This window comes from Cynocephalus volans, chromosome 5 (genome assembly GCF_027409185.1).
Source record: "Cynocephalus volans isolate mCynVol1 chromosome 5, mCynVol1.pri, whole genome shotgun sequence".
Classification (NCBI taxonomy): domain Eukaryota; kingdom Metazoa; phylum Chordata; class Mammalia; order Dermoptera; family Cynocephalidae; genus Cynocephalus; species Cynocephalus volans.
In genome coordinates, this window is record NC_084464.1 from 88,546,198 (window position 1) to 88,571,512 (window position 25,315).

The following is a 25,315-nucleotide window of genomic DNA, read 5'->3' on the forward strand; positions in this document are numbered from 1 at the left end:
TGACTTTTTATAACTCTTCTGTGAAGTGGCTGGGACGGAAGGAATTGTCTGAGTCCATATACAGGTAGCAGGTCTGGATGGTGGCTCAGGTACATGCTCAAAATAATAGGCGGCCTGTGGGAGCCATTGTTGTTCCTTGCACAGACACAATTGGAATTACCAGCCTCGCCATGAGGATCCAGATCTCCAGGATAACATGATCACACACCTACTTCACAGCCTCCAAAAGACTACTCACAAGTCAGTCAATTATGACAAGCTTAGAGAGATCACACAGAAATCCACTGAAAATCCCAACGAGTTCCTAACCTGCCTCTCTGAGGCTTTACATGAATACACACGTGTAGGTCCAAATTCCCCTGCAGGCATGGCCCTCTTAAACTCTCATTTTATTATACAATCAGCCCCTGATATTAGAAAAAACTATAAAAGAGATCAGGCCAAATACCAGCTCCCGGCTAATGCCATCTGTGGCTCACATACTCCAAAACTGGCTGCCTCAAGGGGCAAACCACCCGAGAACTGCTTCAAATGCGGTCAGCCGGGCCACTCGGCATGGTCCTGTCGTAACTTGTCCTCACTGCAAATGGCCAGGTCACTGGGGGATTGACTGGGCCAATTGCCAGAGAAGGAGTGGCCCAGTCTCCAACCTACAGCCTTTGGCTTCACGGCCATCCCTACTGGATCTTCTCGGCTTTGCCCAGGAGGAGAACTGCCGATGCCCAGTGCCTGAGGCCCCCATGGAGATCACCACGTGTGAGTCCAGAGTAGCTCACCTTGTACCAATTTAGGCAATGTGACAGCTAGATTCATTTTCTTAAAGACAGTTGTCTTAGCACCTCACTCTGCTATTCTCAGTGGCTCACCACTAACAGTGGAATAAATTTACAATATTTGCCTGGCACTTGAGGCCCTAAGAAGAATATATTAAGGTAGATATTCTTAACATGCATCTTGCTTTGAGCAAACTGAAGGGCCTGCCATTTTTCACCAGTCCCATGATTGACAAACCCCATACCTTTGTGTCCTTGAATATCTTTCTCCTTTATCTGAGGTAGTGCTTTCATATTAGTGGATGCTGCATAAATATTTGGTAAATGAAATTTCAATTTATGTTAGTAAATGAGTGCCCATTTATAAATACATGTACATTTTTTATGTATTTGCTATTTTATTGTATATTTATTTACTCAGGAACATACCATAATATTATTTGACCCGATTATTTTAATGATTATATATCTGTATATATAGGTCATAAAATATTATAGTTAAATGATTATATAATGATTATATGATAATTATATATCCAAATATGCAGATTATATAATGATTTTATTGAGCAACGTATTATGATTTTCCTTTACTGGTCTTGTACAATTGGACATTTAGATTGTTTCCAATATTTTGCTATGATGAGTGTCTAGGTACCTGCATGTTTGTGTATATGCAAATATTTTCTCAAGTAAATTTCTAAATATTTGAGTGAAAGAGCTGCATATTTTAAGACTTTTAATGCATATTGAGAAGGTGCCCTCCAGAAAGGTTGTTTAAATTTAATTCCCACCAGTAGTGTATGGCAACAAATACTATCAGTTGTTTTTTTTTGAAGTGTGACATTCTCACTTTGTTAATATGCAAGGAAATGTCTGTTAAGTATCCAAGTCTGAATAATCAGTTTGTTTATCATTCTTTTGTGTACAAATGGTCTTTCTTGAAAAAAGCCCAGTTCAATTTGCAAATCGAACAATTGCCTTAGTGTTTTTCCTTGGGGCAGCCATCAAAATTTATAGCCGAAATGTTTTTGAGAATTTCCCATTTTGTCGCACAAAATAGAAAAAAAGACCAGGGTCCAGATTTAAGTAAATTAATGATTTTTCTGCTTCTTAAAGGATATTTTTTAAAATGCTTAAGTATTCCCCGCTCCCCCCAATTTGTGGGTCCGTGGTGGTGAAGAACATGATTACTAGTTCTATATCATTTGGAGCCATGCCTTGATTGGTGCTATTACTATTGTTTGCATAGCATCAGTGCAAATGTCCGAACAGTGAGAAAGGCAAATAACATATTATTATCATGAAACAAAATTGAGATCTCATGGATATCTGAAAGGATGTCAGCAACCTCCAGAGGTCTGTAGACAGTACTTTGAAAACACTGTTCTAAACAATCCCTATCCATGCTGCTTTTCTGTCACTCCCTTGTTGGCTAATTGAATTTACTTCTTAGTTTTTACGTGTGTGTTCAGAGTGGTTTAAGGTATAGTTTTGCTCATAATATAATAAGACCATCCTGTGGAATTAGCAGTCATATTGCTTTTCTGTCATTTATCTTTTATACCAGGTTCATCGTTGGGTCAATTATGAATCCATGCTGAAAGAATGCCTGGTTGGCAGAATGGCAGTTAAGCCTACCATTCCAAAAGGTAAGTGGTGTTGGTGCTAAACAGGAGTTGATGTGTGATGCACATGTACTTTTTTTTTCTATTTGTATTTCAACAAATAGATTTAAATAAGTCACTATATTTTTCTCATTTTCACTGGCCTCCTGGTCTAGCCACTCTAAAGGTTATACTAGAATCAGTGATCTTCCCTTAAAAATTTGACATGTTTTTAGAGAAAATTCGTAGTGTAAGGAGGAAGCATTGTAGAATTGAGAGAACTTTATTTACTCTTTGTTTAGTTTTCATTAATCTCTTATTCTGTTGTTTCATAGGCAGATTAGCTACAGCACTATGATAGGGTTGATTTTTAGAATAGTTTTTTAGAATTTAATTTTTTGAATAAGTAATATATTCACATGATTTAAAAATCAGAAAATGTAAAAAGTTGTACAGTGAAATTTTCCCTCTCAGCTTTGTCTCCCATGTGCCTCGAACCTTCCTGTTTATATTAGTCCATTTTGTGTTGGTGTAACAGAAATACCTGAGACTGGGTAATTTATGAAGAACAGAGGTTTATTTTGCTTATGATTCTGGAACAGCTGTGTCTGGCACGGACCTCAGGCTGCTTCTACTCATGGTGGAAAGTGGCAGGCAGCTGGCAGGTACAAGCAGATCACATGGCAAGCGGAAGCAAGAGAGGAAGCAAGAGAGAGAGAAGGTGCTAGGTTTCTATAAACAATGAGTTCTAGCAGGAACTAATAGAGGAATCTGCCCCCATGACCCAATCAGTTTCCAACACTGCCACATTGAGAATCAAATTTCCACATGAGTTTTGGAGGGGACAACACATCCAAACTTCATCACTGTTCCTTGCCCCCTCACCATAGATAACCTCTATTCTTATTTTGAACTTCTTTTAAAGTACAACCCATTTCTTCCCCTTATCTCTGAGATGGGGCTCTACAAAATGTGGTCATTGTTCAAAGTCATCTTTTTACTTCCTAAGGTTCTTTCAGAAGAGCACCCTTTGAAAATTTTAGAAATGGAATCAGAGTAGCAGGAATGCTTTGCATAACCCTTCTCTGTATAGGAATGATAGTCATTTCTTTTGTGTAACTTCTTACCTTGACACTAAAATTAGTAATAAATTGGTTTGTTCAACCAGAGTCTTCCACTATTTAGTTCACTGAATTTTGTAATTCAAGGCTTTATTGCCAGAGGCCTTGATCAGCAGTATGGAAATAGCATAGGCAGTATCTAGATTTGAATCCTAGCCCCATGGCCTGTTGGCTGTGTGATCTTTGGGCAAATTCCCACTTCTGAGCCTCAGTTTTCTAATCTGTACAGTGATTCATAGGGCTAAGAATTAACATGAGTAAAGTTCCTTGCACAGTAAGTGTGATAGATGATCAATAAGGATTATGTCTTTTTCTTCAAATTGCTACAAAACAAATAAGCAATATGTATATACACTAAAAACAAACAAGTTTGGACTTAGGTGTTTAGATATTTTTCTAACCACCTTATTTTTCCCTTTAAAAATCCCTGTCTCCCCTTCATTGGCTCTTAAATTCACTGATTCAGTGCCAGCAGGAGATATGGTCCTAACTAAAATTTCTAAATGACTGATTTCACCTCATCCTGAACATTATGTATCTTCTATGTACAATATGGTAGTAAACGTCAAGTGTTATTCTGTGATCAGATGTATACAAGGGGAAGGCCCTTCAGGCTTCTATTCCAAAGGAGACATGAAATTAGTAAAAGGACTTTTCTGTGTTCCCTCCTTCCTATCTGGAAATGAAAGATAGATACTCCCCAAAATGCATGATCAAATACAACAAACAACATTTTATTTTTTATTTATTTATTTATTTATTTAGTCTTTTTGTGACCGGCCGCACTGCACTCAGCCAGTGAGTGCTCTGGCCATCCTTATATAGGATCCGAACCCGCGGTGGGAGCACTGCCGCGCTCCCAGCGCTGCACTCTCCTGAGTGCGCCACGGGGTCGGCCCAACAAACAACATTTTAAATGAGCAGATTAGTTTACAAGGAAATTTCCACATTAAAAAATAAAATAAAAAAGTAGGTGGAAGCAGCAATCCAGAGTGATAAGCTAGCTCTGAAGCTGCCATTTCTCCAAGCCCTTATATAGATACTAGGAACTTAGAGCTGCACAGGAATTTTGATGGTTACACAGGGATGGAAGACAGGGTCTTGGGTTCATAAATTGAGTTGGAACTGAGACCCCTGCCTATTGGCTCAGACTCTGAACAGCTATATTATCAGGGAAATGGGAAGCCTTGAAGTAAATCTGTTCAATAACAAAGGGAGATGTAAGGGTATCTTGTGATTATTTAACTTCTTGTCACAGTGATTTAGGAGAGAAAAACAGAGTCCTCTGAGAATTTGTAACCACAGTCCTACCCACATAAGAATTTAGAATTCAAATATATCACCTGTATGTTCTCAGAAACTCCAAAGGAATAAAATGACCTCTCCTTATTGGTTTCCCAGGCTGCTTAGCAGATGTATATGCAAATGTTTAATGGAGGAACACACTTTCAACCTGAAATCCTCAAAATTCCCACAGGTACAGATCAGACTATTATTAGTGCACAAGAAGAAATTAGAGAACAACAACAGGAAATAAGTCAGCAGAAACAGATAGCAGCAGAATTTCACCCCTAGGACTTCATTATCCATATATAAGATAAAAATAATTATGTTTTAAATACTTAAGAAAATAAGAATGAATTAATAACATGAGTTGAAAATGAGAGACTATTAACAATAATCATGTAGTATTCAAAAAGAACCAGCTAGAACTTTTAGAAATGAAAAATGAAGCTGGTGAAATTAAAAAGTGCAGAGCATGAAGAGTCAAATAATTATATATAGTAGAGGAGTTTAGTGAACTGCACAATTGAACAACAGAACTTCCACAGACTGTGTAGCACAAAGAGTAAGATAGAAAAATATGCAAGAAACATGGAGGATAGAGTAATAAAACCTAACACTTGTAATAAGATTTCTAGAAAGAAGTAGTAGTGAGAATGAGGTAGAGGCAATGTCTGAAGGGATCATGGCTTAGAATTTTCCAGAATCAGTATCATAAATCTTCAAGTTCAGCAAATGCCAAGCAAGATAAAAAAAAAGAAATCAACATATAGACCCTTCATAGTGAAACTATAGAACACCAAAGACAATGAGAAGATACGTAAAGCAGCCAGAGAGAAGCAGACAAACTTACTAACAAACCAATGATTAGTAAATCGACAGCTGATTTTCTACTGTAATTTACTAGCTGTTACAGCTAATTTACTAGAACAACAGAATCCAGAAAAGAGTAGAACAGTATCTTGGAGGTGCTGAGAGAAAATAATAGACAACCTAGAATCATTTGGTAGTAAGGATAAAACAAAGGTACATAAGACTAGCAACAAAAAAAAAAAAAAAAAAAATCATGAAACCAAAATCAGAAGGGCTGAGGAAACTAAGGATTTCAGACTAAACCCTAATCATAAATCACTATTCCATCTTCTCCTAACCACCTGGTTCAGGGGAGTGCAAACACATTTCTTACCCAGAATAAGTTATGGACTCCAAGATACCATATAATTATAAATTCATGAAAAGCTTCCTTTTATATATTGCCTCTAACCCTGATATTGATTGCTGAGGCAGCATAACCTGCAGAAAGATTTGGGTTTAAATCTCTCTGCCACTTATAAGTTGTTGTGTTCTTAGGAATCAGTTAATGGATCTGAGTGTTTTTCCTTCATCAATAAAACAGAATTTAAGAATAGAAAATCTTAATGTTATTGTAAGGATTAAATAAAATAATGCTTTCTAACCACCTAGTACATAAGAAGCAACAGACCGTAGAGGTAATAGAAACGGTTATTTCTGTTGTGGCCTCCTTTGCCCCTCTACTTCTATAGTGCTGAGGTTATGTTTGATTCCTTCATGTCTTACTACAATTATCAGGTATAAACCAGCATATAATGATGTGTTTCATCATGAAAGATGGTTCTGTTTCTGTGAAAAATAAAGTATTATCATCATTGACAGGACATATGAGAATGGGGTTGTGAAGTGAATCAGTCTGTACCTCTTTTGATCATGAGTGTTTTGCTAGGATGAGGTCAAGTGTATTTCTTTTTCTGTGCCTGGCTTATTTCACTTAACATAATTTTCTCTAAGTTCATCCATGTTGCTGCAAATAACAGTATTTAATTCTTTTTTATGGCAGAATATAGTTCCATTTTATAAATATGGCAAACTTTCCTTATCCACTAATCTGATGATGGGTATTTAGGTTGATTCCAACTCTTGGCTATTGCAAATAGAGCTGCAGTAAACATGGGAGTACAGGTATACTGTAGACATGATGATTTCCATTACCTTGGATATATACTCAGCAGTGGGATTGCTGGGTCCTATGGCAGTACTATCTGTAGGTGTTTGAGAAACCTCTATACCATTTTGTATAATGGCTACACCATTTTACAGTCTCACCAACAGTGTAGGAGGGTTCTCCTTTCTCCACATCCTTGCCAGCATTTATTATTCTCTTTTTCATAATATCCAGTCTAACTGGAGTAAGGTAATATCTCACCGTGGTTTTGATTTGCATTTTCTGCATGCTGAGTGATGTTGAGCATTTTCTCATGTGTCTGATGGCCATTTGTATATCTTCCTTTGAGAAAATGCCTATTCAGCTCCTTTGCCCATTTTTAAATTGGGTTACTTGTTTTTTTACTGTTAAGTTGTTTGAGTTCCTTACCTATTCTAGATATTAATCTTTTGTTGGATGCATATTTTGCAAATATTTTCTTTCTTTGTCTTTTCACCCTGTTAATTGTTTCTTTTGCTGTGCAGAAGCTTTTTAGTTTGATATAATCTGATTTGTTTATTTCTCCTTTTGTTGCCTGTGCTTTGGGGGTCTTATTCATAAAGTCTTTACCCAGTCCTACTTCCTGAAGTGTTTCCCCTATGTTTTCTTTTAGGAGTTTTATAATTTCAGGATGTATATTTAGGTCTTTAATCCATTTTGAGTTGATTTTGGTTTATGGTGAGAGGTACGGGTCTAGTTTCATTTTTCTATGTATGGATGTTCAATTTTCCTAGGACCATTTATCAGAGAGGCAGTCTTTTCCCCAGTGTATGTTCTTGGTGCCTTTGTCAGAGATCAGTTGGCTGTAGGTATTTCTGGGTTGATTTCTGAGTAACTTTGTAGTGTAACTTGAAGTCAGGTGGTGTTATGCCTCTGGCTCTATATTTTTTTGCTCAGGATTGCTTTGGATATTCAGTCTTTTGTTGTTCCCTATGAATGTTAGGATTGCTTTTTCCATTTCTAGTGAAGAATGTCATTGGTATTTTGATGAGGATTGCATTGAATCTGTAGATCACTTTGGGTAGTATGGACATTTTCACAATGTTAATTGTTTAAATCCAAGAGCATGGAATATCTTTCCATCTTCTTGTGTCCTCTTTAATTTCTTTCAACAGTGATTTGTAGTTATCATCATGAAGATCTTTCACATCCTTGGTTAACTTTATTCCTAAGTATTTTATTTTTTTGATGTCTATTATATATGGGCTGGCTTTCTTGATTTCTTTTTTTGCTAGTCCATTCTTTTTTTTTTTTTTTTTTGTCCTTTTTGTGACTGGCCGCACCACGCTCAGCCAGTGAGCACACCGGCCATCCCTATATAGGATCTGAACCTGCAGCGGGAGTGCTACCACGCTCCCAGTGCCGCACTCTCCCGAGTGTGCCACGGGGTCGGCCCTAGTTCATTCTTAGAGTATAAAACTGCTACTGATTTTTGTATGTTGGTTTTGGATCCTGCAACTTTGCTGAAATCATTTATCAACTATAAGATTTTTTTTATGGAGTCTTTAGGCTTCTCTCTCTATAGGACTATGTCATCTGCTAACAGGGACACTGACTTTTTCTTTTCCAATCTGGATGCCCTGTATTTCTTTCTCTTCCCTGATTGCTCTGGCTAGTACTTCCAATGCTATATTAAACAGGAGTGGTGAGAGTGGGCATCCTTGCCTTGTTCCCCTTCTTAAGGGAAAAGCTTTCATCTTATCACCATTCAGGATGATATTGGTGGTGGGTTAGTAACATATGGTCTTTATTGTGTTGTGATACTTTCCTTCTGTACCTAATTTGCTGAGAGTCTTTGTCATGAAGGGATGTTGAATTTCATCAAATGATTTTTCAGTGAGCATATGGTTTTTGTCTTTGATTTTGTTGATGTGCTGTATCACATTTATTGACTTGCATATGTTGAACCATCCTTGCATCCCTGTGATGAATCCCACTTGATTGTGGTGTATAATTTTTTGGATGTGTTGCTGTATTCTATTTGCTAATATTTTATTGAGGATTTTTATGTCTATATTCATCAAAGATATTAGCCTATAGTTTCCTTTTTTTGTTGCATCTTTGTCTGGTTTTGGAATCGGGGTGATGTTTGACTCACAGAATGAGCTTGGGAGAATGGCTTCTGTTTTAATTTTTTGGAATAGTTTGAAGAGAATTGTTATTAATTCGTCTTTAAAGGTTTGGTAGAATTCGACAGGAAAGCCTTCTGGTCCTGGGCTTTTCTTTATTGGGAGAGTGCTGATTACAGCTTAAATCTCTTTGCTTGTTATTGGTCTGTTCAGGTTTTCTGTGTCTTTTTGGTTCAGTCTTGGTAGTTTGTATGTGTCCAGAAATTTGTCCATTTCTTCTTGGTTTTCAAATTTGTTGTCGTACAATTGCTTATAATAGTCTCTAGTGATTTTTTGTACTTCTGTGATATCAGATTTAATGTTTCCATTTTCATTTCTAATTTTTTGTTATTTGTGTCTTCTCTCTTCTGTTTTTATTTAGCCTAGCAAATGGCTTGTTTATTTTGTTTATCTTCTCAGAAAACCAACTTTTTGTTTCATTAATCTTTTGTATTTTGGGGTGGGTTTCTATTTCATTTAGTTCTGCTCTGATCTTAATTATTTCTTGCCATCCACTAACTTTGGGGTTGGATTGTTCTTGTTCTTGTAGCTATTTGAGGTGTATGTGAAGTTGTTTATTTGTAATCTTTCTGTTCTTCTCATGTAAGTGTTTATTGCAACAAACTTCCCTCTTAGTACTGCTTTTGTAGTCTCCTAACAGCTTTTGGTATTATGTATTATTAGTTTCAAGAAATATATCAATTTCCTGTTTAATTTTTTTCTTGGACCCATATTTCATTCAGGAGAATGTTTTTTAATTTCTGTGTATTTATAGTTTCCAAAGTTTCATTTGTTATTGATTTCTAGTTTTAGTCCATTGGGGTCTGAAAAAATACGTGAAATAATTTCAATTTTTAAAAATTTGTGGATATTTGATTTGTGACCTAACATGTGGTCTATCCTGGAGAATGTTCCATGTGCTGATGAGAAGGATATGTATCCTGTGGTTGTTGAATGAAGTGTTCTGTAGATGACTGCCAAGTCCAATTGGTCTAAAGTATGGTTTAAATCTTCTGTTTTTCTGTTGATTTTTTGCCTAGATGATCTGTCCAATGTTTAGAGAGGGGTGTTCTGGTCCCCAACTATTATGGTACTTGGGGGCTATCTCTTTCTTTAGGTCTAATAGTGTTTGCTTTATATATCTGGTTGCTCTGCTGTTGAGTGCATATATGTTTGTGATTGTTATGTCTTCTTGTTGGATAGATCCCTTTATCATTATATAGTGGCCTTCTTTGTCTCCTTTATGGTTTCTGGCTTAAAGTCTATTTTATATGATAGAAGAATAGCTTGTCCTGCTTGTTTTTGGTTTCTATTTGCATGGTATATCTTTTTCTATCCTTTCACTCTTAGTCTGTATTTGTCTTTACAGCTGAGGTGAGTCTCTTGAAGAGTCTTTTTAATCCAGTCAGTCAGTCTGCATCTTTTGAGTGGGGAATTTAATCCTTTTACACTAAGAGTTATTATTGAAAGGTGTTGATTTAGTCCTGGCATTTTTTTGATTTTTGTTTGGAAGTTTTAAATATCTTTCATTCCTTTCTTTCTGTTTTAGTTTGTCTTCTGTGTTTGTTGGTTTCTTGAGGTGATTAGATAAAGTTTCTTTCTCTTTATCATTTGCATTTTTGTTTTTCTTGTGGGTTTTGTTCTTTCTTGTGTATTCAGGGTAGTGATGGCTGTTTTTCAGGTACCAGGTGCAGTACTCCCTTGAGGATTTCTTGTAGGGCTAGTTGTGTGATGGTGAACCTCTGCAGTTTTTGTTTGGGAAGTATATTTCTCCTTCATTTCTGAAGGATAGCTGTGCTGGTTTTAGTATTCTCGGCTGGCAATTTTTGTCTTTTAGTATTTTGACTATATTGTTCCATTTTCTGTTGTCTTTAGGGTTTCTGATGAGAAGTCTACTTTTAGTCTAATAGGGGCTTTCTTATAGGTGACTTGATGCTTTTCCGTTGCTGCTTTTAAGATTCTCTCTTTGTCTTTGAGCTTTGCCAATTTGGCTATAGCATGTCTTGGTGAGGACCTTTTTTAGATTAAATGTGTTTGGGGATCTTTGAGCCTCCTGGATCTGAAGGTCCATGTCTCTGCCTGTACCTGGGAAGTTTTCCACTATTATTTCATTGAATATGTTTTTCAAGGCTTTTCCTTTTTCCTCCCTTCTGGAACACCCATGACTCAGATATTTGTGTACTAAGGTTGTCTGCTGTTTCTCTTAGATTGTCATCATTTAAAAAAATTCTTTATTGTTTATTTTCTATCCACCTGTGTTATTTCAAAAAGGCCACCTTCAAGATTAGAAATTATTTCTTCTGCTTATTCTAGTCTGCCATTTAAGCTCTCTGTTGTGTTTTTATTTCATTGAATGAATCCTTGAGCTCCATGACCTCTGCTACATTCTTTTTAGGGCATTAATTTCTTTGTACATTTCTTCCTTCAGGTCTTGGATATTTTTTCTCATTTTGTTGTGTTATCTGAGTCTTCTTGTATTTCAGTGAGTTTCCTTAGAATTATTGCTCAAAATACCTTTTCAGTAATTTCAAGGACTTCCTGTTCTATAGGATTTGGTATTTGAGAATTATTATATTCCTTTGGCGGCATATTTTCTTATTTTTTCATACTTCTATATCTGTGCATTGGTGTCTAGTCATCTGGTAGAGTAGTTCCTTGTTGTACTCTGGAGTGGGGTTTGAGGAGAGGGAATTCCTCTTGTAGATATGTTTCATAATGACCGTTGAATGGGATGTGTTAGTATTGGTTCCAGGTATATGCAGTAACGTAGTTGGTTCCAGGTATATGCAGTAACGTAGTCTCTGTGTAGATGCTTTGGCCAAATTCAGTGTTAGAGTTACATGAGAGTGCCTCTGTGGCACTTAGTATTTCCTTGCTGATGTTGGTGACACTATGTTGGTTCCTCAGGACATGGGCAAGCTCACGAATTTTGGGGGGTAGCTTCTTGGAGTCTTGTCACTCTTAGGTTATGATAGGTGTTCTTGGGCAGGCCTTTGGCACCCTGGCTAGCTCCCCCTGACCCTGATAGGTGCACTGGGGTATACTGGTTCTCTTTGACTTGAATGAGTGACACGGATGGGTTTTCTTTTTTTTCTTTCCTCTTTCCCTGGGCTCCACTGGTGACTCTTCCTCTATGTTGATGAGTGGTCAGCTAGTCGCCTATGAAGTAGTGGTGGCTGCTGGTATGGCAGTGAGCCATTCTTGTGGCAGCAGTTGGTGTAATGTGTCATGGCCCATTCATTCAGCACTGGTGTCTGCAGTAGTGGCAGAGAGTATTTCTGACAGTGTGGCTAACTGTTGCACTGGCACCCTCAGCAGTGGCCAGGTCAGGCTCTCAGGGGCAGGGCTCACTTGCCAGGGTCCTACATGGTTGCCTCTTGCACTGGTGCCCTTGGCAGCGGCTGGGTCAGGATTTTGGGGGCAGGGCCCGCTTGCCAGGGACCCATGTGGCTGCCTTTTGCCTTTTTCATAGTTTCTAATAATTTATTGTTTTTAGGTTTCATGCCTATTCTCTCTAGCAGTTAATGACCATAAAGCACTTTGAACCCAGTATTAGAAGTGGAAGAGGAATTTAGAGCTGTTCTAATACCCTCAGTTTAAAAGTGAAAATACTAAGTCTTGTGCCTAACTAAAGGCTACAGAGTTACTTAATTGGATAAGCCTACTATTTGAAGAAATCATGGATGCCTCCTTTTGTAAGTCAGAGAATCCCCTCACTTATGGTATCCTCTTTTGCATAATTTATTTTCCTTTGGTACATGCCAATGGTTCTTAACTGGGGCTGATTTTGTTTCTCAGGGGACATTTCACAATGTGTAGAGAAGTCAGGGATGCTGCTAAATACCCTACAATGCACAGGACAGACTCCTACAACCAAGAATTATCCAGCCCAAAATGTTAGTAGTGCTGAAATACCCATAGAGAAACCTTTTTTACATGCATTGGTTTTTTATTCTTAAAAATGATGGTATTAGTGGCACATGTATGTTAGGCTGGTATGTAGACAATGGACAGCTCTCCGGTTCATACCAGGCAAACCCTGGCATGTGTAGAGCCAGGGATCAAGATAGACACCAGGACCCATAGGGTGCTGAGGCATTAATTTCAAAGGATCCTGTTACCATCATGGCACTGTGAGCAAGGACAAGACAAGTATTTAATGGGATAGCTGCCAGCAGAAGTTCAGCTTCTGTAAAATTGGTCAAATTTCTTTCTTCTCTATCTTCTTCAATATCCCTATCAAGATGATGGTCAGCAGATATTTATTGAAAGAATGAGCGTACAGATAAAACAAATTTTTCTTTCTTTATCCCAGGCGGTCGTCCTGTGGCTCCACTCAGCAGATGTAAACTAGATTGGGGACATAATTAAAATCCTCACCTAAACCCTCTTAATCAAGGAAGAATAGAGTGCTGTTAGATCCCAGCATTAATCTTCTAAATGACTCTGACCTCTCCAGAAATACAGGCTGTTATCAGAGTAATGCAGTTTAACTAACATTATGCGAAGATACAAATTCAATTGGCCGTGGAACCAACCAAATGATGGCATTTTAGTTATCAAGAGAGAATATCAGATTTTTTTCAGAAAGGAAAGTATCTCCTGTAACTAAAATGATTCGGATGTAAATATGCTTATGAGTAGAAAATAATCTCTATTTTTATGACTCAGTTTTTAAAAGAGTTGTAAAAACATACTAGAAGAGTTTTTATAGGTAATTGAAATCATTTAAGTGGAAGTTCTCTTCCTACTGGTACTTCTTGTATTAAAAAAAGACTCAGGGAAAAAATGACTAATTTATCAAAATCTAGAAAGTTCTGACAGATTCAAATCAATTCACATCTGGCAGGAAATAAACATATGAAATAATATATTCTTTTTTTCTTAGAAACAAATTACTGGGACATTTTTCAAAATCTGTGCGCCTCTTAGATAAAAACAAATTGTTTTATGTGATGAATGAGATTTATCAAACTGACAATTATATTGCACACTGAAAATAGATTTAACTTACTTATGTTACTGTGAATTTGCTGTTTTAAGATAAAACACATAATCACAATTGCAGTAGCAAAGACAGATAAAACAGACTTCATGAAAGTAAGTGGCCAAGTGGGGACATCAATGATTTCTTGCACACTGTAATGACTAGATATACAAAGCTCATTCTGAGGTATAATTTAAATGCTTTTTTGGTCTTGTTTCTTTTTAAGAACTGTTAACTCTAGCAATGGCATACTAAGAAAAATAGGGCTGAATTTCAGGGGAGACAAGTCTAATCTTGCTTTGTTGCTGAAGAGCTGTGGATTTCATTCAAATCCTTCACCTCTGATTTTTAGTCTTAAATGAGAAGATTGGATGATAATTTGCTGTCTGTTGTTAAAATCTCTTTCAGTTATAAAATTATTTTGGTAAATGGGGGAAACAAAATGGATGAGCATCTGGCTTCCTTAATTGTAATTATTTTGCGACAGGTGAGGGGAGTGAAAGTAATTATTGAATTTCTGGTGATTAAAAAATTTTAGGGCTGGCTGGTTAGTTCAGTTGGTTAGGGTGAGGTGTTATAACACCAAGGTCAAGGGTTCAGATCCCCATACTGGCCAGCTACAGGAAAAAAAATTTTCTATTTGAAAGCTTTAAGTTAGTTTCTTTTTCTATAAAACAAGGTGTGATGTTGGTCAACTTAACAAGTGATGTCTTTCAATTTTACTACTTGGATGTTTTGTGTTAGCTTATCATTCTTTTTTTGTTTTTAAACTCTGACAACTTGCTGAGAGGTTTATTTTGACCATAATGGTATAGCACTTGTGGTTATTAAGATATAATATATATTTGCGGGTTGGTTGCTATCCTGAAAGAAAATACCTGTTAATTTTTTTTTTTCAGTTGTAACACTGATAATTTCATTCTGTATATATGTGAAAGTCTTAACATATTTTCAGCATTTTGGCCACTTAAACTTGTACTAACAATGATCATTTAAGTACTGACCTCAATAAAAGAGAGATAAGACATCTTTGGGTTATTAACATGTGTGTTTTATTATTTATAAAATGTAATCTAATAAATTATAGTTATTTAAGACTAATTTAGAATATGATATAACCTGGACACAACGGGTTTTTATATGCTCTCTAGAGAAATTGATCAAGACATTAGAAAAAAGTGACTAAAGAAATAGAAAAAAAGCCCAGTGAGGTGGGAGACAAACACCTAGAAAAATGGCCTGACAATCTTGAGAGATGAAACTTACTTATTTGAAACAAAGGCCATCTATTTATTAGCCTTATTTTTCTCCTCAGGTCTTAGAAGAAAGTCCTTCAAGAAAGAAGGGCTGTTATCTTTAAATCAGTAATTGGTACTGATAGTCTCTTTGACATTGTAGTATTCTTATCTGACTTTTTTTCCTAAATCACTATGCAGACTATCATGAGGAAAAGAAAGTCTTAAACGGTAAGTCATATAAATGTGTAATAAAAAAAATTAGTTATATTCACATGTTTATGTACAGTATTGCTTCACAGAATTGTCTGGGGTATTTAGGTTTTTTTAATAAAAAATATGTCTTTGTTGGTCTAAACTTAGAGGATTTGACAGAACTTTCTAGGCCCCTTATTCCAGCCATTCCTCTAATAGTCCCGTCTGTGACATTCCTGAACACATGTTCATCTGCCCTCAGCTTAAATACTTGTAGTAATTAGGAGTTCCATCCTCAGAAACAAGTCTGCCAACAAGTCAACTCCCTGAGGCATATGAGCTTACCTCCAATGTTTGTATACAGATGATGAATAGCTTATTAAACTACTCTTTTCTGGGCTGAGCAGCAGCAGCAGGAGCCATTTGGGATGACTTGCAATTATGACTAACATTTCCCTTCCCCCAAAAAAGTTTGATGTGATGGTCAGTACTGACTCATAAAATGCATGAGGCTACTCTGACTGAACTGAGTCGATATACATTTAGAAGTAGTTTTTTTTTTTCTTTCTGTATTTATGCAAATACCCAAAATTGTCTGGTGATATAACACTGCATGAAATGAGGGACTGATCTTAGGTTTTCTCCGATGATTGACTCTTCAGTGATACAATGAAAACAACCATTGCTTAATGACTAATAACTGATAGACTGGGCATTTCCTTTCCCACCACATATGGCTTCCAAAACTTTACTTTTTTGGTACCCTTGTTTGAATGCACTGCATTTAACTAAAACCTCAAGGGTTTTTTTCAAAATTTTTTAATTAACAGATAAAATTGTATGCATTTATCAGGTACAACATGATGTTTTGAAGTTTATATACATTGTGGAATGGCTAAATCTATCTAATTGACAAATGAAGTTAAAGATGGCCTTATGAGTGGAATATAGCATTCCACAAGTGATCTGAACTGGATCTTATAAGATTAGAATATATGAGGGTACTTCAGAAAGTTCATGGAAAGATTCTAAATTGAGAATTCCAAGACTTACCAGAGACTAATCATTATTTTTTCCCACATAGTTTAAGAAATATATAATTGTTACAGTGATTATCAAAAGTCATTTAGCAGCAGTGTTCTTTTTTTCCAAACTAAGTCTTACCAATATAAACAATGGACTGTTATCGTGGGAGGAAAATTCTTAATGTTTGCAGAATTTCAAGTTCTTCCATGTTTCAGAGTTTTCTGCAATGATTTTAAACCCACTGCTTTAGTGGGCTTTTAAATGCTATGTTGACGCATATTCACAAGAATGAGTAAAATGGAAAAAGAATACCATATGTTGGTGAGGTTGTGGAGCAACTGGAATTCTCAAACACTGTGGTAAAAAGTAGTACGACCATGTGGTACAACCACTTTGGAAAGATGTTTGGCAGTATCTGTTAAAGCTAAACATGTGTACATCCTGTATGCCCAACAGAAATATCAATATATATTCTTAAAGAATGTACATGTGCGTGTAAAAGAATGTTTGTAACAGTGCTATGTGTATAATATCCCCAAACTGGAAACAATACTAATGCCCATCATCAGGAGAATGAATATTGTGGTCTATTCATATAATGTAATACTGCTCAGTAATAAAAAGGAACCAAACTACTGATGCATTCAACAACATGGATAAAATCTCAAAAGCTCTAGGCTTGATTTATTGCTTACTGTCAATCATGCTTATTTGACATAAGAACTGTAATATCCATAATGTAGGACCAAAAGCCCAAGCAAAAGAGAAAATATCTTGTGATTCCACTTATAGGACGGTCAAACGCAGGCAAAAACTAATTGTGGTGTTGGAAGTCAGAAGAGTGATTATCCTTGGGGGAGGGGTGGTTATTGGAAGGGAGCACACAGAGGATGCTGGTCACCAGGGTATGTTTCACTTCATAAAATTTCACTCAGTATTTCATCTATGATTTGTATTCTTTTATGTATATATGTAATATTTCAGTAAAAAACTGAAAAAACAAAAACAATTTTTTAAATGCCATGTAGATGAACTGTAGCTATTTTGTTTATTTTTCTTTGTGAAGGCATGCTTCCCAAGAGCCAAGTGACAGATACAATTGCCAAAGAAGGTCCTCGTTCTCCAAGGTACGCATTCTTGTTTTAGACTTTTAAAGCTAAATCAGTACTACACAAAAATGCACACATTTAAAAAAATAAAGTAGCACTGAGTTTGATTTATTGCTTACTATTTATCTTGCTTCTTTGACAATAACTGTAGTGACTCATTTATTAGATGTTGTTGAAGAATGAGCTGTCCCATAAATATGAATTTTAAGTATAGCTGAAGTTTGATCCATTTGAAACACCAACACTTTAAAAAGTTATTTTAAAATATTTTTCTGATTATAAAAACATAAATAAGTACATCTATGGTAGAAAACTTGGAAAATGAGAGAAATACAAAAGAAAGTGATAAAATCAGTTGTAATCCTACCAACCCTAGATATATTCTCTTAACATTTGATTTATTCCTTTCAGTTTGATTTATATAATGCTTATTTTCGTATTGTTCTATTTTTATAATATTGGTTTTGCAGTATATTCTATGAGCAATTTCCTGTGTCATTAAATATTCTGTGAAAGCATTTTTTCTTTGCATTCCATCATGTGACCATACCATAATTTATTTAACTGTTCTATTTTTTGTACATCTAGTTTTTTTTTTTAATCATTTTTTTAATGGAAAGCTTTCAAATTGTGTTGTACACTAATGGTCTTAAACAGTAGCAGTAAATTAAGCAACATAGATTTTTGTTAATGATATTTCCAATGTTTGGGTTATACCCTCAGGTGTGTTCTCTGTAGTTCTTTCTTTTAATGCCCTTCTTTCCACTGGCAGTCTATATTATTCTAACAGCAGTATCTTTCTATATTTGTTAAATTATTTTGTATACAATTTTAAATTAAAGGACTGGGACGCCTCCTCTAGATTCACCTATGGATGCCTGTATGTAGGTGTTGCGATAAGTGCAAAGACAGTATCAATTTGATCAATAGCTGTAGCAAAACAAAAGACTTAGTTTTATCTTAAGTTTGCTATTGACCCATTAAACAACCCTGATGAGTTAGTTTCTTTAGTAGTAATATATTTGTGAAAGGGAGGAGAGAAGGTAATTAGCATGTAGATTTCTTCATGCTCCTTAACAAAACATGTGCTTTGTTATCACTCTAATAAAAGAAGATTTTAGTAAAGAGATGTGTAACCTTTATAAAAACTGTCTTGTCAAGGATATTTTGTTTTTATCCAAGTAGGAATACATGGAAGTATAGATATTTTTAATTTAAAAATAATTGTCAGCTATATAATGAAGAAGATAACATGGTAAGACCATTGTTTATTTAGAAAAAAGTTTAACGTAGAGAAATATATCTCTCACTGTAAATTTTAAACAGTTAATGCTTTAATATATGTTAATGCATGTGATTGTTGATCTAATTATTCATTGTTTTATTAATATTTTACAGCTATGACTGGTTTCAAACAGACTCTTTAGTCACCGTTGTCATATATACTAAACAGAAGGTAAACAAATGTTTTAAATTGGGAGGGGAATGTAAATAGTAATGTTAGTTATGTGTCAGGTCTTTTTCTAAGCATTTTTCTTATATTAACTTATTTACTCTTCACAACAACTCTGTGAGGTAGGTACTATTGTTATTCCTGTTTTACAGAAAAGAAAACAGAGATTAAGTCATTTACCTAAAGTCATGCACTAAGTGGCAGATTTAGCATTTGGATTCCAAGCATTCTTGCTAGAGTGTATGCTCTTAACAACCATGCAGTAGCCTCTTAAGAAGACTAGATTAGGAAGTATTTCGTGTGCTTTTTTGTGATTTTTTTTTTTTCCAAAACATGGATAACAAAAGTGAATCCCAGTTAACTTCACCATAAGAACAAATTTCCTGAGTATAAATTGAGATTAGAGAGACTGTACTGCTATAGCTTAGTATGTTTAAATCACCACTAATGGTGTTCAAATGCCCTTGTGAAACTAAAGTTGGGGAGATAATTCATTCACTATTTATGTAACACCTACTTTATGTGAGGCACTGTCTTAGATTATCTAATCATGAGCCAGATACATAGAAACTTGTATTTCACAGGGTTTACAATCCAGCTGGGAAATCACATAAATCAGCAATTTATAATATCTCCAAACACATTCTCCAGCAATTGTCAAGGTTTTCTCACTTTGAGCAACCTTGTGGATTTAAAGACAAATTCTGGCAGCTAGGAATTTTTGACAATTCATGCTACTTCTGTAGTAGCCGAACCACATCTGAGCCTGTGGGTTTCTCTGACTCTTGTAGCGTAATCTGACCGTTCTGCAGGAGTGACCGGCCTCTTACTGATACAGCCAATAGGGCCAGAGGCACTGCTTGTCCCACCTCCCACTACCTCTGACTATTGTGTCTTCATCACACAGTCCAAAACCCAGAGGACAGGGCCTAGGGAGGTTGGGGTCCACTCCCACTGGTAAGATCAGTGGGGCACAGAGGATGGATGGCTGAGGGAAGGGGGAAGGTTTCCATGTGGAATAATATGTTCAGTGTATGGTATAAATGATAGGTACCAAAATGCCCTGCAGCAAGTTTATGTAGAAATTAGAGACATCTAAAAATTTGTTAGTGCATTGATTTTTTGATAAGTTAAGGTCAAGAGGTTATGTAATTTGCCCAGCATCACGCAATAGTAGAAAGATTAAAACAAACACAGTATTTTGGTTTCTGGTCTGATTCTAATTTTTTTTTTTTTTTTTTTTTTTGCCACACTTCTTATTCAACAAATATTTATTGAACACTTAACTATGTGCCAAGCAATATTCTGAAGATAGTCCCTTACACTTAGTGCTTAGAGACTAGTGGGTAAGGTAGATATTAACAGAGACAAATACGTAATTAAAATTGTGATATGTGCTTTGAAGGAGAAGAACTGGGTTGTAGGAAAGGAGAAAAAAAAAAAGCAACAGGAGTAACATTTATTTGGCTTGGGAGTTCTGTAAAGAAGCACCATATGAACTTTCACTGATCACCTTAAAAGTATAGTTGTAGAAGTTTGGAAAAAATTTTACTTTTTAATCTTTGTATTTTCACTTTCTGTTTAAGGATATCAACTTAGACTCAGTCATAGTTGATCATCTGGATGATTCCTTTAGAGCAGAAACAATTATCAAGGACTATTCATATCTTATACATATTGGTGAGTGAGTTATTTTTATTAATGGAAACAGCTCCAGTTTCCTGTAAGTATGGCAATTACTTGGTTTACAGTCTAGGTAACTATAATATTTTATATGCTGTTGTGATTTCGGTTTGTTACTTCTGATCAATTTTTTTCTGTAATTTATACTAATAAAAATGCTAGCAAATGGCAGTGTGACCTCACCTTTCCAAGATTAAGCAATTAGATGCAGTCAGGATCAATAATAATATAAAATATTTGTTAGCCCAGCTTTAGCAAGTTTCTTGTACTTGACACCTACAAACAAGTCTCTGGAGGCCTGACTGTCACACTCTCCTCCATCCTTTGCTAGATGGCCCGTTCCACTGGCCCGTTCCTTCCCAGCTCTGCTACAGAGAGTCAGAGGCTGCACCAAAGCAACCTGGGCTGCAAGTTTGTATTGTTTCCCTCCTCAGTTGCCTGTGCTTTCATGGCCAAAGACCAACCATATAATTCACTTCTGTCAGTTTTGAGAGATAAATCAGGACTAAAATGTGGAATCAAAGACACCAAATTCTTAATCTACTTCTCACCCATAATGAACTTGACTCTAGGATTTCACTCTTTCTCCTTTTATGAAGTTGATGATATTCTAGTTAGAAGGTGGAAATGAAAAAATCAAGCAATACTAACAAGAAAATAATCTTGGTAACATTGTTTTAAGTCTCTATTCTTATGTAAAGAACATTTCAGTTACTTTTGCAAAACAGGATGAAATTCTCCAGACCTCAGCAGACTCAGCATTCTGCTCGCTGCTTTGCTATATTAATGAAATACCTTTAGTCCTGAATTTGGTCAGAGTTGATAAGTGGTTTTTTTGTTTGTTATTTTCCCCCTATTCATTAGATTAAATAACCTCAAATCTTTCTTCCAGAAATATGAGTATATCCTACCTTATGGAATGTTTTATTTTTCTGTTACTTTTTGTTAGTATAAGATCTAGTTGCCTTTTATGGGAGAGTTTTAACCAGACATTCTGATGTCTAGAAAAGTATACATTAGCCATCAGCACTGTCACGATTTCTCTTCAAGTAAACCCTGTTCCAGCATCTATTATTTTTTCAAATACTTTATGACTAATTTCGTTCACACTGCAGCTAACAGTATTCATGCAGCTGAACCAGTGGCTGGAGTTGCCCCAAAAGTGGTGGCAAGGAGTTTCCGCAAGGGAGTGCACAAAACCATTGAGATGGGTCCGGTTGGGATTCCAAAGAAAGAAGCACTAAATGCCAGGTTATTGGTCCAAAGCATTTATTAGGGGAACTTACTTACTGAGGGGGGCTGCAGCCTATCCTTGGGACACACAGTGAGACAGGGGATGTCTACTTAGGTATGTCTGCAACAAGGGGGAAAGGCTACGGAGTTTATATGAGGGTTTAAGGAATTTGGCTCAGGACCAGGGCTAATTTCTTTCATTGTTTTGCTCAACAACCTATATACCTTTATCAGTGCCTGAGATGTTAAAGGTTCAGGCTTGGGTTCAAGCCTGCTAGGGAAAACATGCAACTGGCTGGGTCACAGAGTGGTCAAGACACTTTGTATTTCTCTGTCAGGACATAGAAAAAGTGGGGGAAACTGGGAGACCCTATGCTAGCACACATATAAAAAAACATACAAATATTCTGCAGTCAAAAATATGAAACTCTTGGTAGCCAATATTGCATTGGGAGAATTAAAATGCAAAATTTTAAGTTCCAGATAACTGTTATTAACAGTGAAATTTAGAGCAGATATTTGTAAAAACATTGCTTATATCTCCTTCTAGAATGTAAGTTGCATAAGGGCAGGGATTTTTATTTCCTGTTACCTGTGGTATCCGAAACACCTAGAAAGTGCTTGGCACATACAGATCTCAATAAAATTTTTTTTCAATAATTGAATGGATATTCAGTTTTAGAGAACAATAAGGAAGGCAAAACTAAGCTAGCCCCAGGCCTGGCCTCTGTTCACATATGCACGTGCACTCACATCGAGGTGTGCATGCTTCAGGTGCTGCCTCTCTCCCTAGCCTGCTCCCTTTTTGGTTTCTAGGACCATGTGTGGGACCATACTTGGACTAGTCAGTCTGAGACCATGCTTGGACTAGTGTGGGTTACCCACTGTGAGCAATTGAGTATTTTCTCTTCAGTTAATAGGGAAAGAAATGAAAAAATTGAAGAAATACATATTTAAGTAATTAGAATGTCTATTTTGATTGAGTATAATTTTCTTTTGGTCTCAATATGTTTTACTTGTCTTGAGGAATTTGAAATAGTGCATAAAAGAACCATTTAAATGATCTTTTATGGTGTTCATATAAATTGGATTATGAATTGAAGTTGGATTTTTAACTTAATACATTTTTCTATGGCAGGGCTAAGCCATGAGGTTCAGGAAGATTTTTCTGGTAAGCTGCCTTCAAAAAGTTACTTATGTGCATACATATATGACACATACATATGGAGAAAGAGAAAAAAAAATAAGCATTTGTCTTATTTTTGATATGTATATTTTCATGTTGCAAAACAAAAGTATGATGTTTTCTATATAAACAAATACATTAATTTTTTAATGTACCTCTCCCTCTGGTTTTGGGTTTTTCCCTTCTTTCTTCCCCCTTGTTCCTTTCATCTCTTAACCTTTTCCTTTTCCTCTCCTTAAAAAAAAATTCCTGTCTATTTCCCATTCTTTCCTCATCTCTGCCCTGCTCCTGACATGCAACTTGTGGAAATATACTAGACCAGAGAAATTTTTCTAACATGTGTATATTTAAATGTTTAATGTTGACAGAGCACACTAAATTGTAAATATTGCTACATATAAATGTGCACTGTGGCTTTTACACAGCTGTTTAGCAATAGAAGACTCATCATGGAGTGGTGGTTTCTTGTTGGAGTACAATATACTGGTTCAGTGTCTACCCTTTTCGTATACCACAATAAGCTCTGTAGACTGTATAAATTAAGCTCTTTAAAGTCAAGGGCCATGTTTTTATTTTGGTTAAGCTTCAAATCAGTGCTCATTGACTTGAATTAATTTGATTAATCTATCTTAAACAGTTGTTAAATTGTTACTGGGTTTTGTTTTTATAGTGAGGGAGAGTAGTTACATTATTTCTAAAGAAAAATGAAACATGCTTAGGCATTTAAGAGCATGTTCAATTCCTAAAATTTAAATCAGTGTGTAAAAGTCTATTTTATTATTATACCTGTATATTCTAAACTGTTTTAATCATTCAAAAACAAGAAGATAACCTAACAGGTGTTTAATTATCAAAGATTCACATGTACTGTATTAATATACTCCATATTTACTAGGGACTTGTTCTCCTAGGGCTGTTTTTGTGTTTTAGGTCAGTATTGGGCTACTGAATTTACTGATAAGAACTCCTCAGAGTCCAGCTAAGAAATGTTAAAAGGGAGTAAATTAAATTTACTTTTAGGAGTTTATTTAATGGCTAATTTGTATATCTCAGCCCTACTTTTTTTTTTTTTAGCTGTGTGTTAATTAGTTGCCACAGCTATATTTTAACTTGTATGAAACTAGCAATATGTATTACTTTGACCCTTGATAAATTAGTTTGAAAGAGGTTAATCTGAATCTAAAATAAATTAAGCTGCCATCCCAGCAACCACCAAGCCACCTGGCTGGAAGCCCCCTGGTCTCCCCTGCCTGAATGAGGGGGATGCCACGAGCCTCGACCATGCCCTTCCTCCTCCTCCCGCCCTGTTTCCCTCCCTCTTTTCTTCTCTACCCCCAACTGCTCCATAACATCTTAGAATGTAAAAATATATATATATTAATAAATTTTAAAAGATAAAATAAAATAAATTAATATACAAACAAATAAAAGAGGGGGGGAAGATAATAATGATCACAACAATTCCTTGAACTTGTTAAGACAAGTGAACAGATATGATGTTGATGAGGGATGGGGAGAGAGGGAAGTGGGAAAGAGGAATTAGTAAAGGGACATGAAAATCAACTACATTGTATATTGATAAAATAAAAATTAAAAATTAAATGAATTTTAAAAAATAAATTAAGCTGGACTTATCATATAAGGCATAAACAATTTTGATGAATACGTGAACAAAATCTTTTTCTTATCTCACTAATAATCAGTGTCATTCATATTAGATCAAGATATTTGGACTGTTAGAGAAATATTGGTTTTAAAATAAAATCTTATATTTCATACCAATGAATGCAAATGGAATTTATCTTTTCAGTGAGGGTTGTTGAGAATATGGGAAAAATAGAGATTGTCCTAAAGAAAAAAGAGAATGCCTCTTGGAAATGTCTTGGTCATCCCTTGGAGAATCATAATTCATTTATTCCAAAGAAAGATACAGGTATGCTGCACTGTTATTATGTTAACTTCATGTCTATGAAATTATTGTGTTAGTGACACAATTGTACCAGAGTTTGGAAGCCTACTGTGGAACGAAACTAAGGATCCTTTTATAATCTCCCTCTAAGAAGTGTGAAAGGGTCATTGTATGTTATCCATTTTTTTTTTTTCCCCATAGAGGTTAAATTTCAGACTGTACTATCTAATGTTTAGGCATAACAAAGTCATTACATAATGATACTTTGAATGGATAAGCCCACTTGTGCTTAGACTGTTGTCCAACATTCACTCCTTCAGGTCCCTTTTTATAAAATATGCAAAAACAAGTTTAAGTTTATGCGTTCTATGCACATCTGATTTTTTTTTTTTTTCCTGTTAAGGAAG

At 35.7% G+C, this 25,315-nt stretch overlaps 1 protein-coding gene across 4 annotated transcripts in view; it reads left to right on the forward strand.

Annotated features, from left to right (window-relative positions):
• LOC134378010 (cytochrome b5 reductase 4) overlaps positions 1-25,315 on the forward strand; it is an 87,984-nt gene that overhangs the window by 39,940 nt on the left and 22,729 nt on the right. For 2 of the 4 annotated variants that reach the window (XR_010023600.1, XM_063096904.1), the window contains exons 4-10: positions 2,344-2,425; positions 15,316-15,345; positions 17,402-17,462; positions 18,843-18,900; positions 20,484-20,577; positions 22,952-22,984; positions 24,810-24,932. Coding sequence is in view for 3 of the 4 variants with exons in the window: in XM_063096904.1 (XP_062952974.1) it covers positions 2,344-2,425; positions 15,316-15,345; positions 17,402-17,462; positions 18,843-18,900; positions 20,484-20,577; positions 22,952-22,984; positions 24,810-24,932 (481 nt within the window). In the remaining variant the exon portion in view is untranslated. The remainder of the gene's footprint in view (positions 1-2,343; positions 2,426-15,315; positions 15,346-17,401; positions 17,463-18,842; positions 18,901-20,483; positions 20,578-22,951; positions 22,985-24,809; positions 24,933-25,315) is intronic. The other 2 variants (XM_063096905.1, XM_063096906.1) reach the window with 2 other exon arrangements.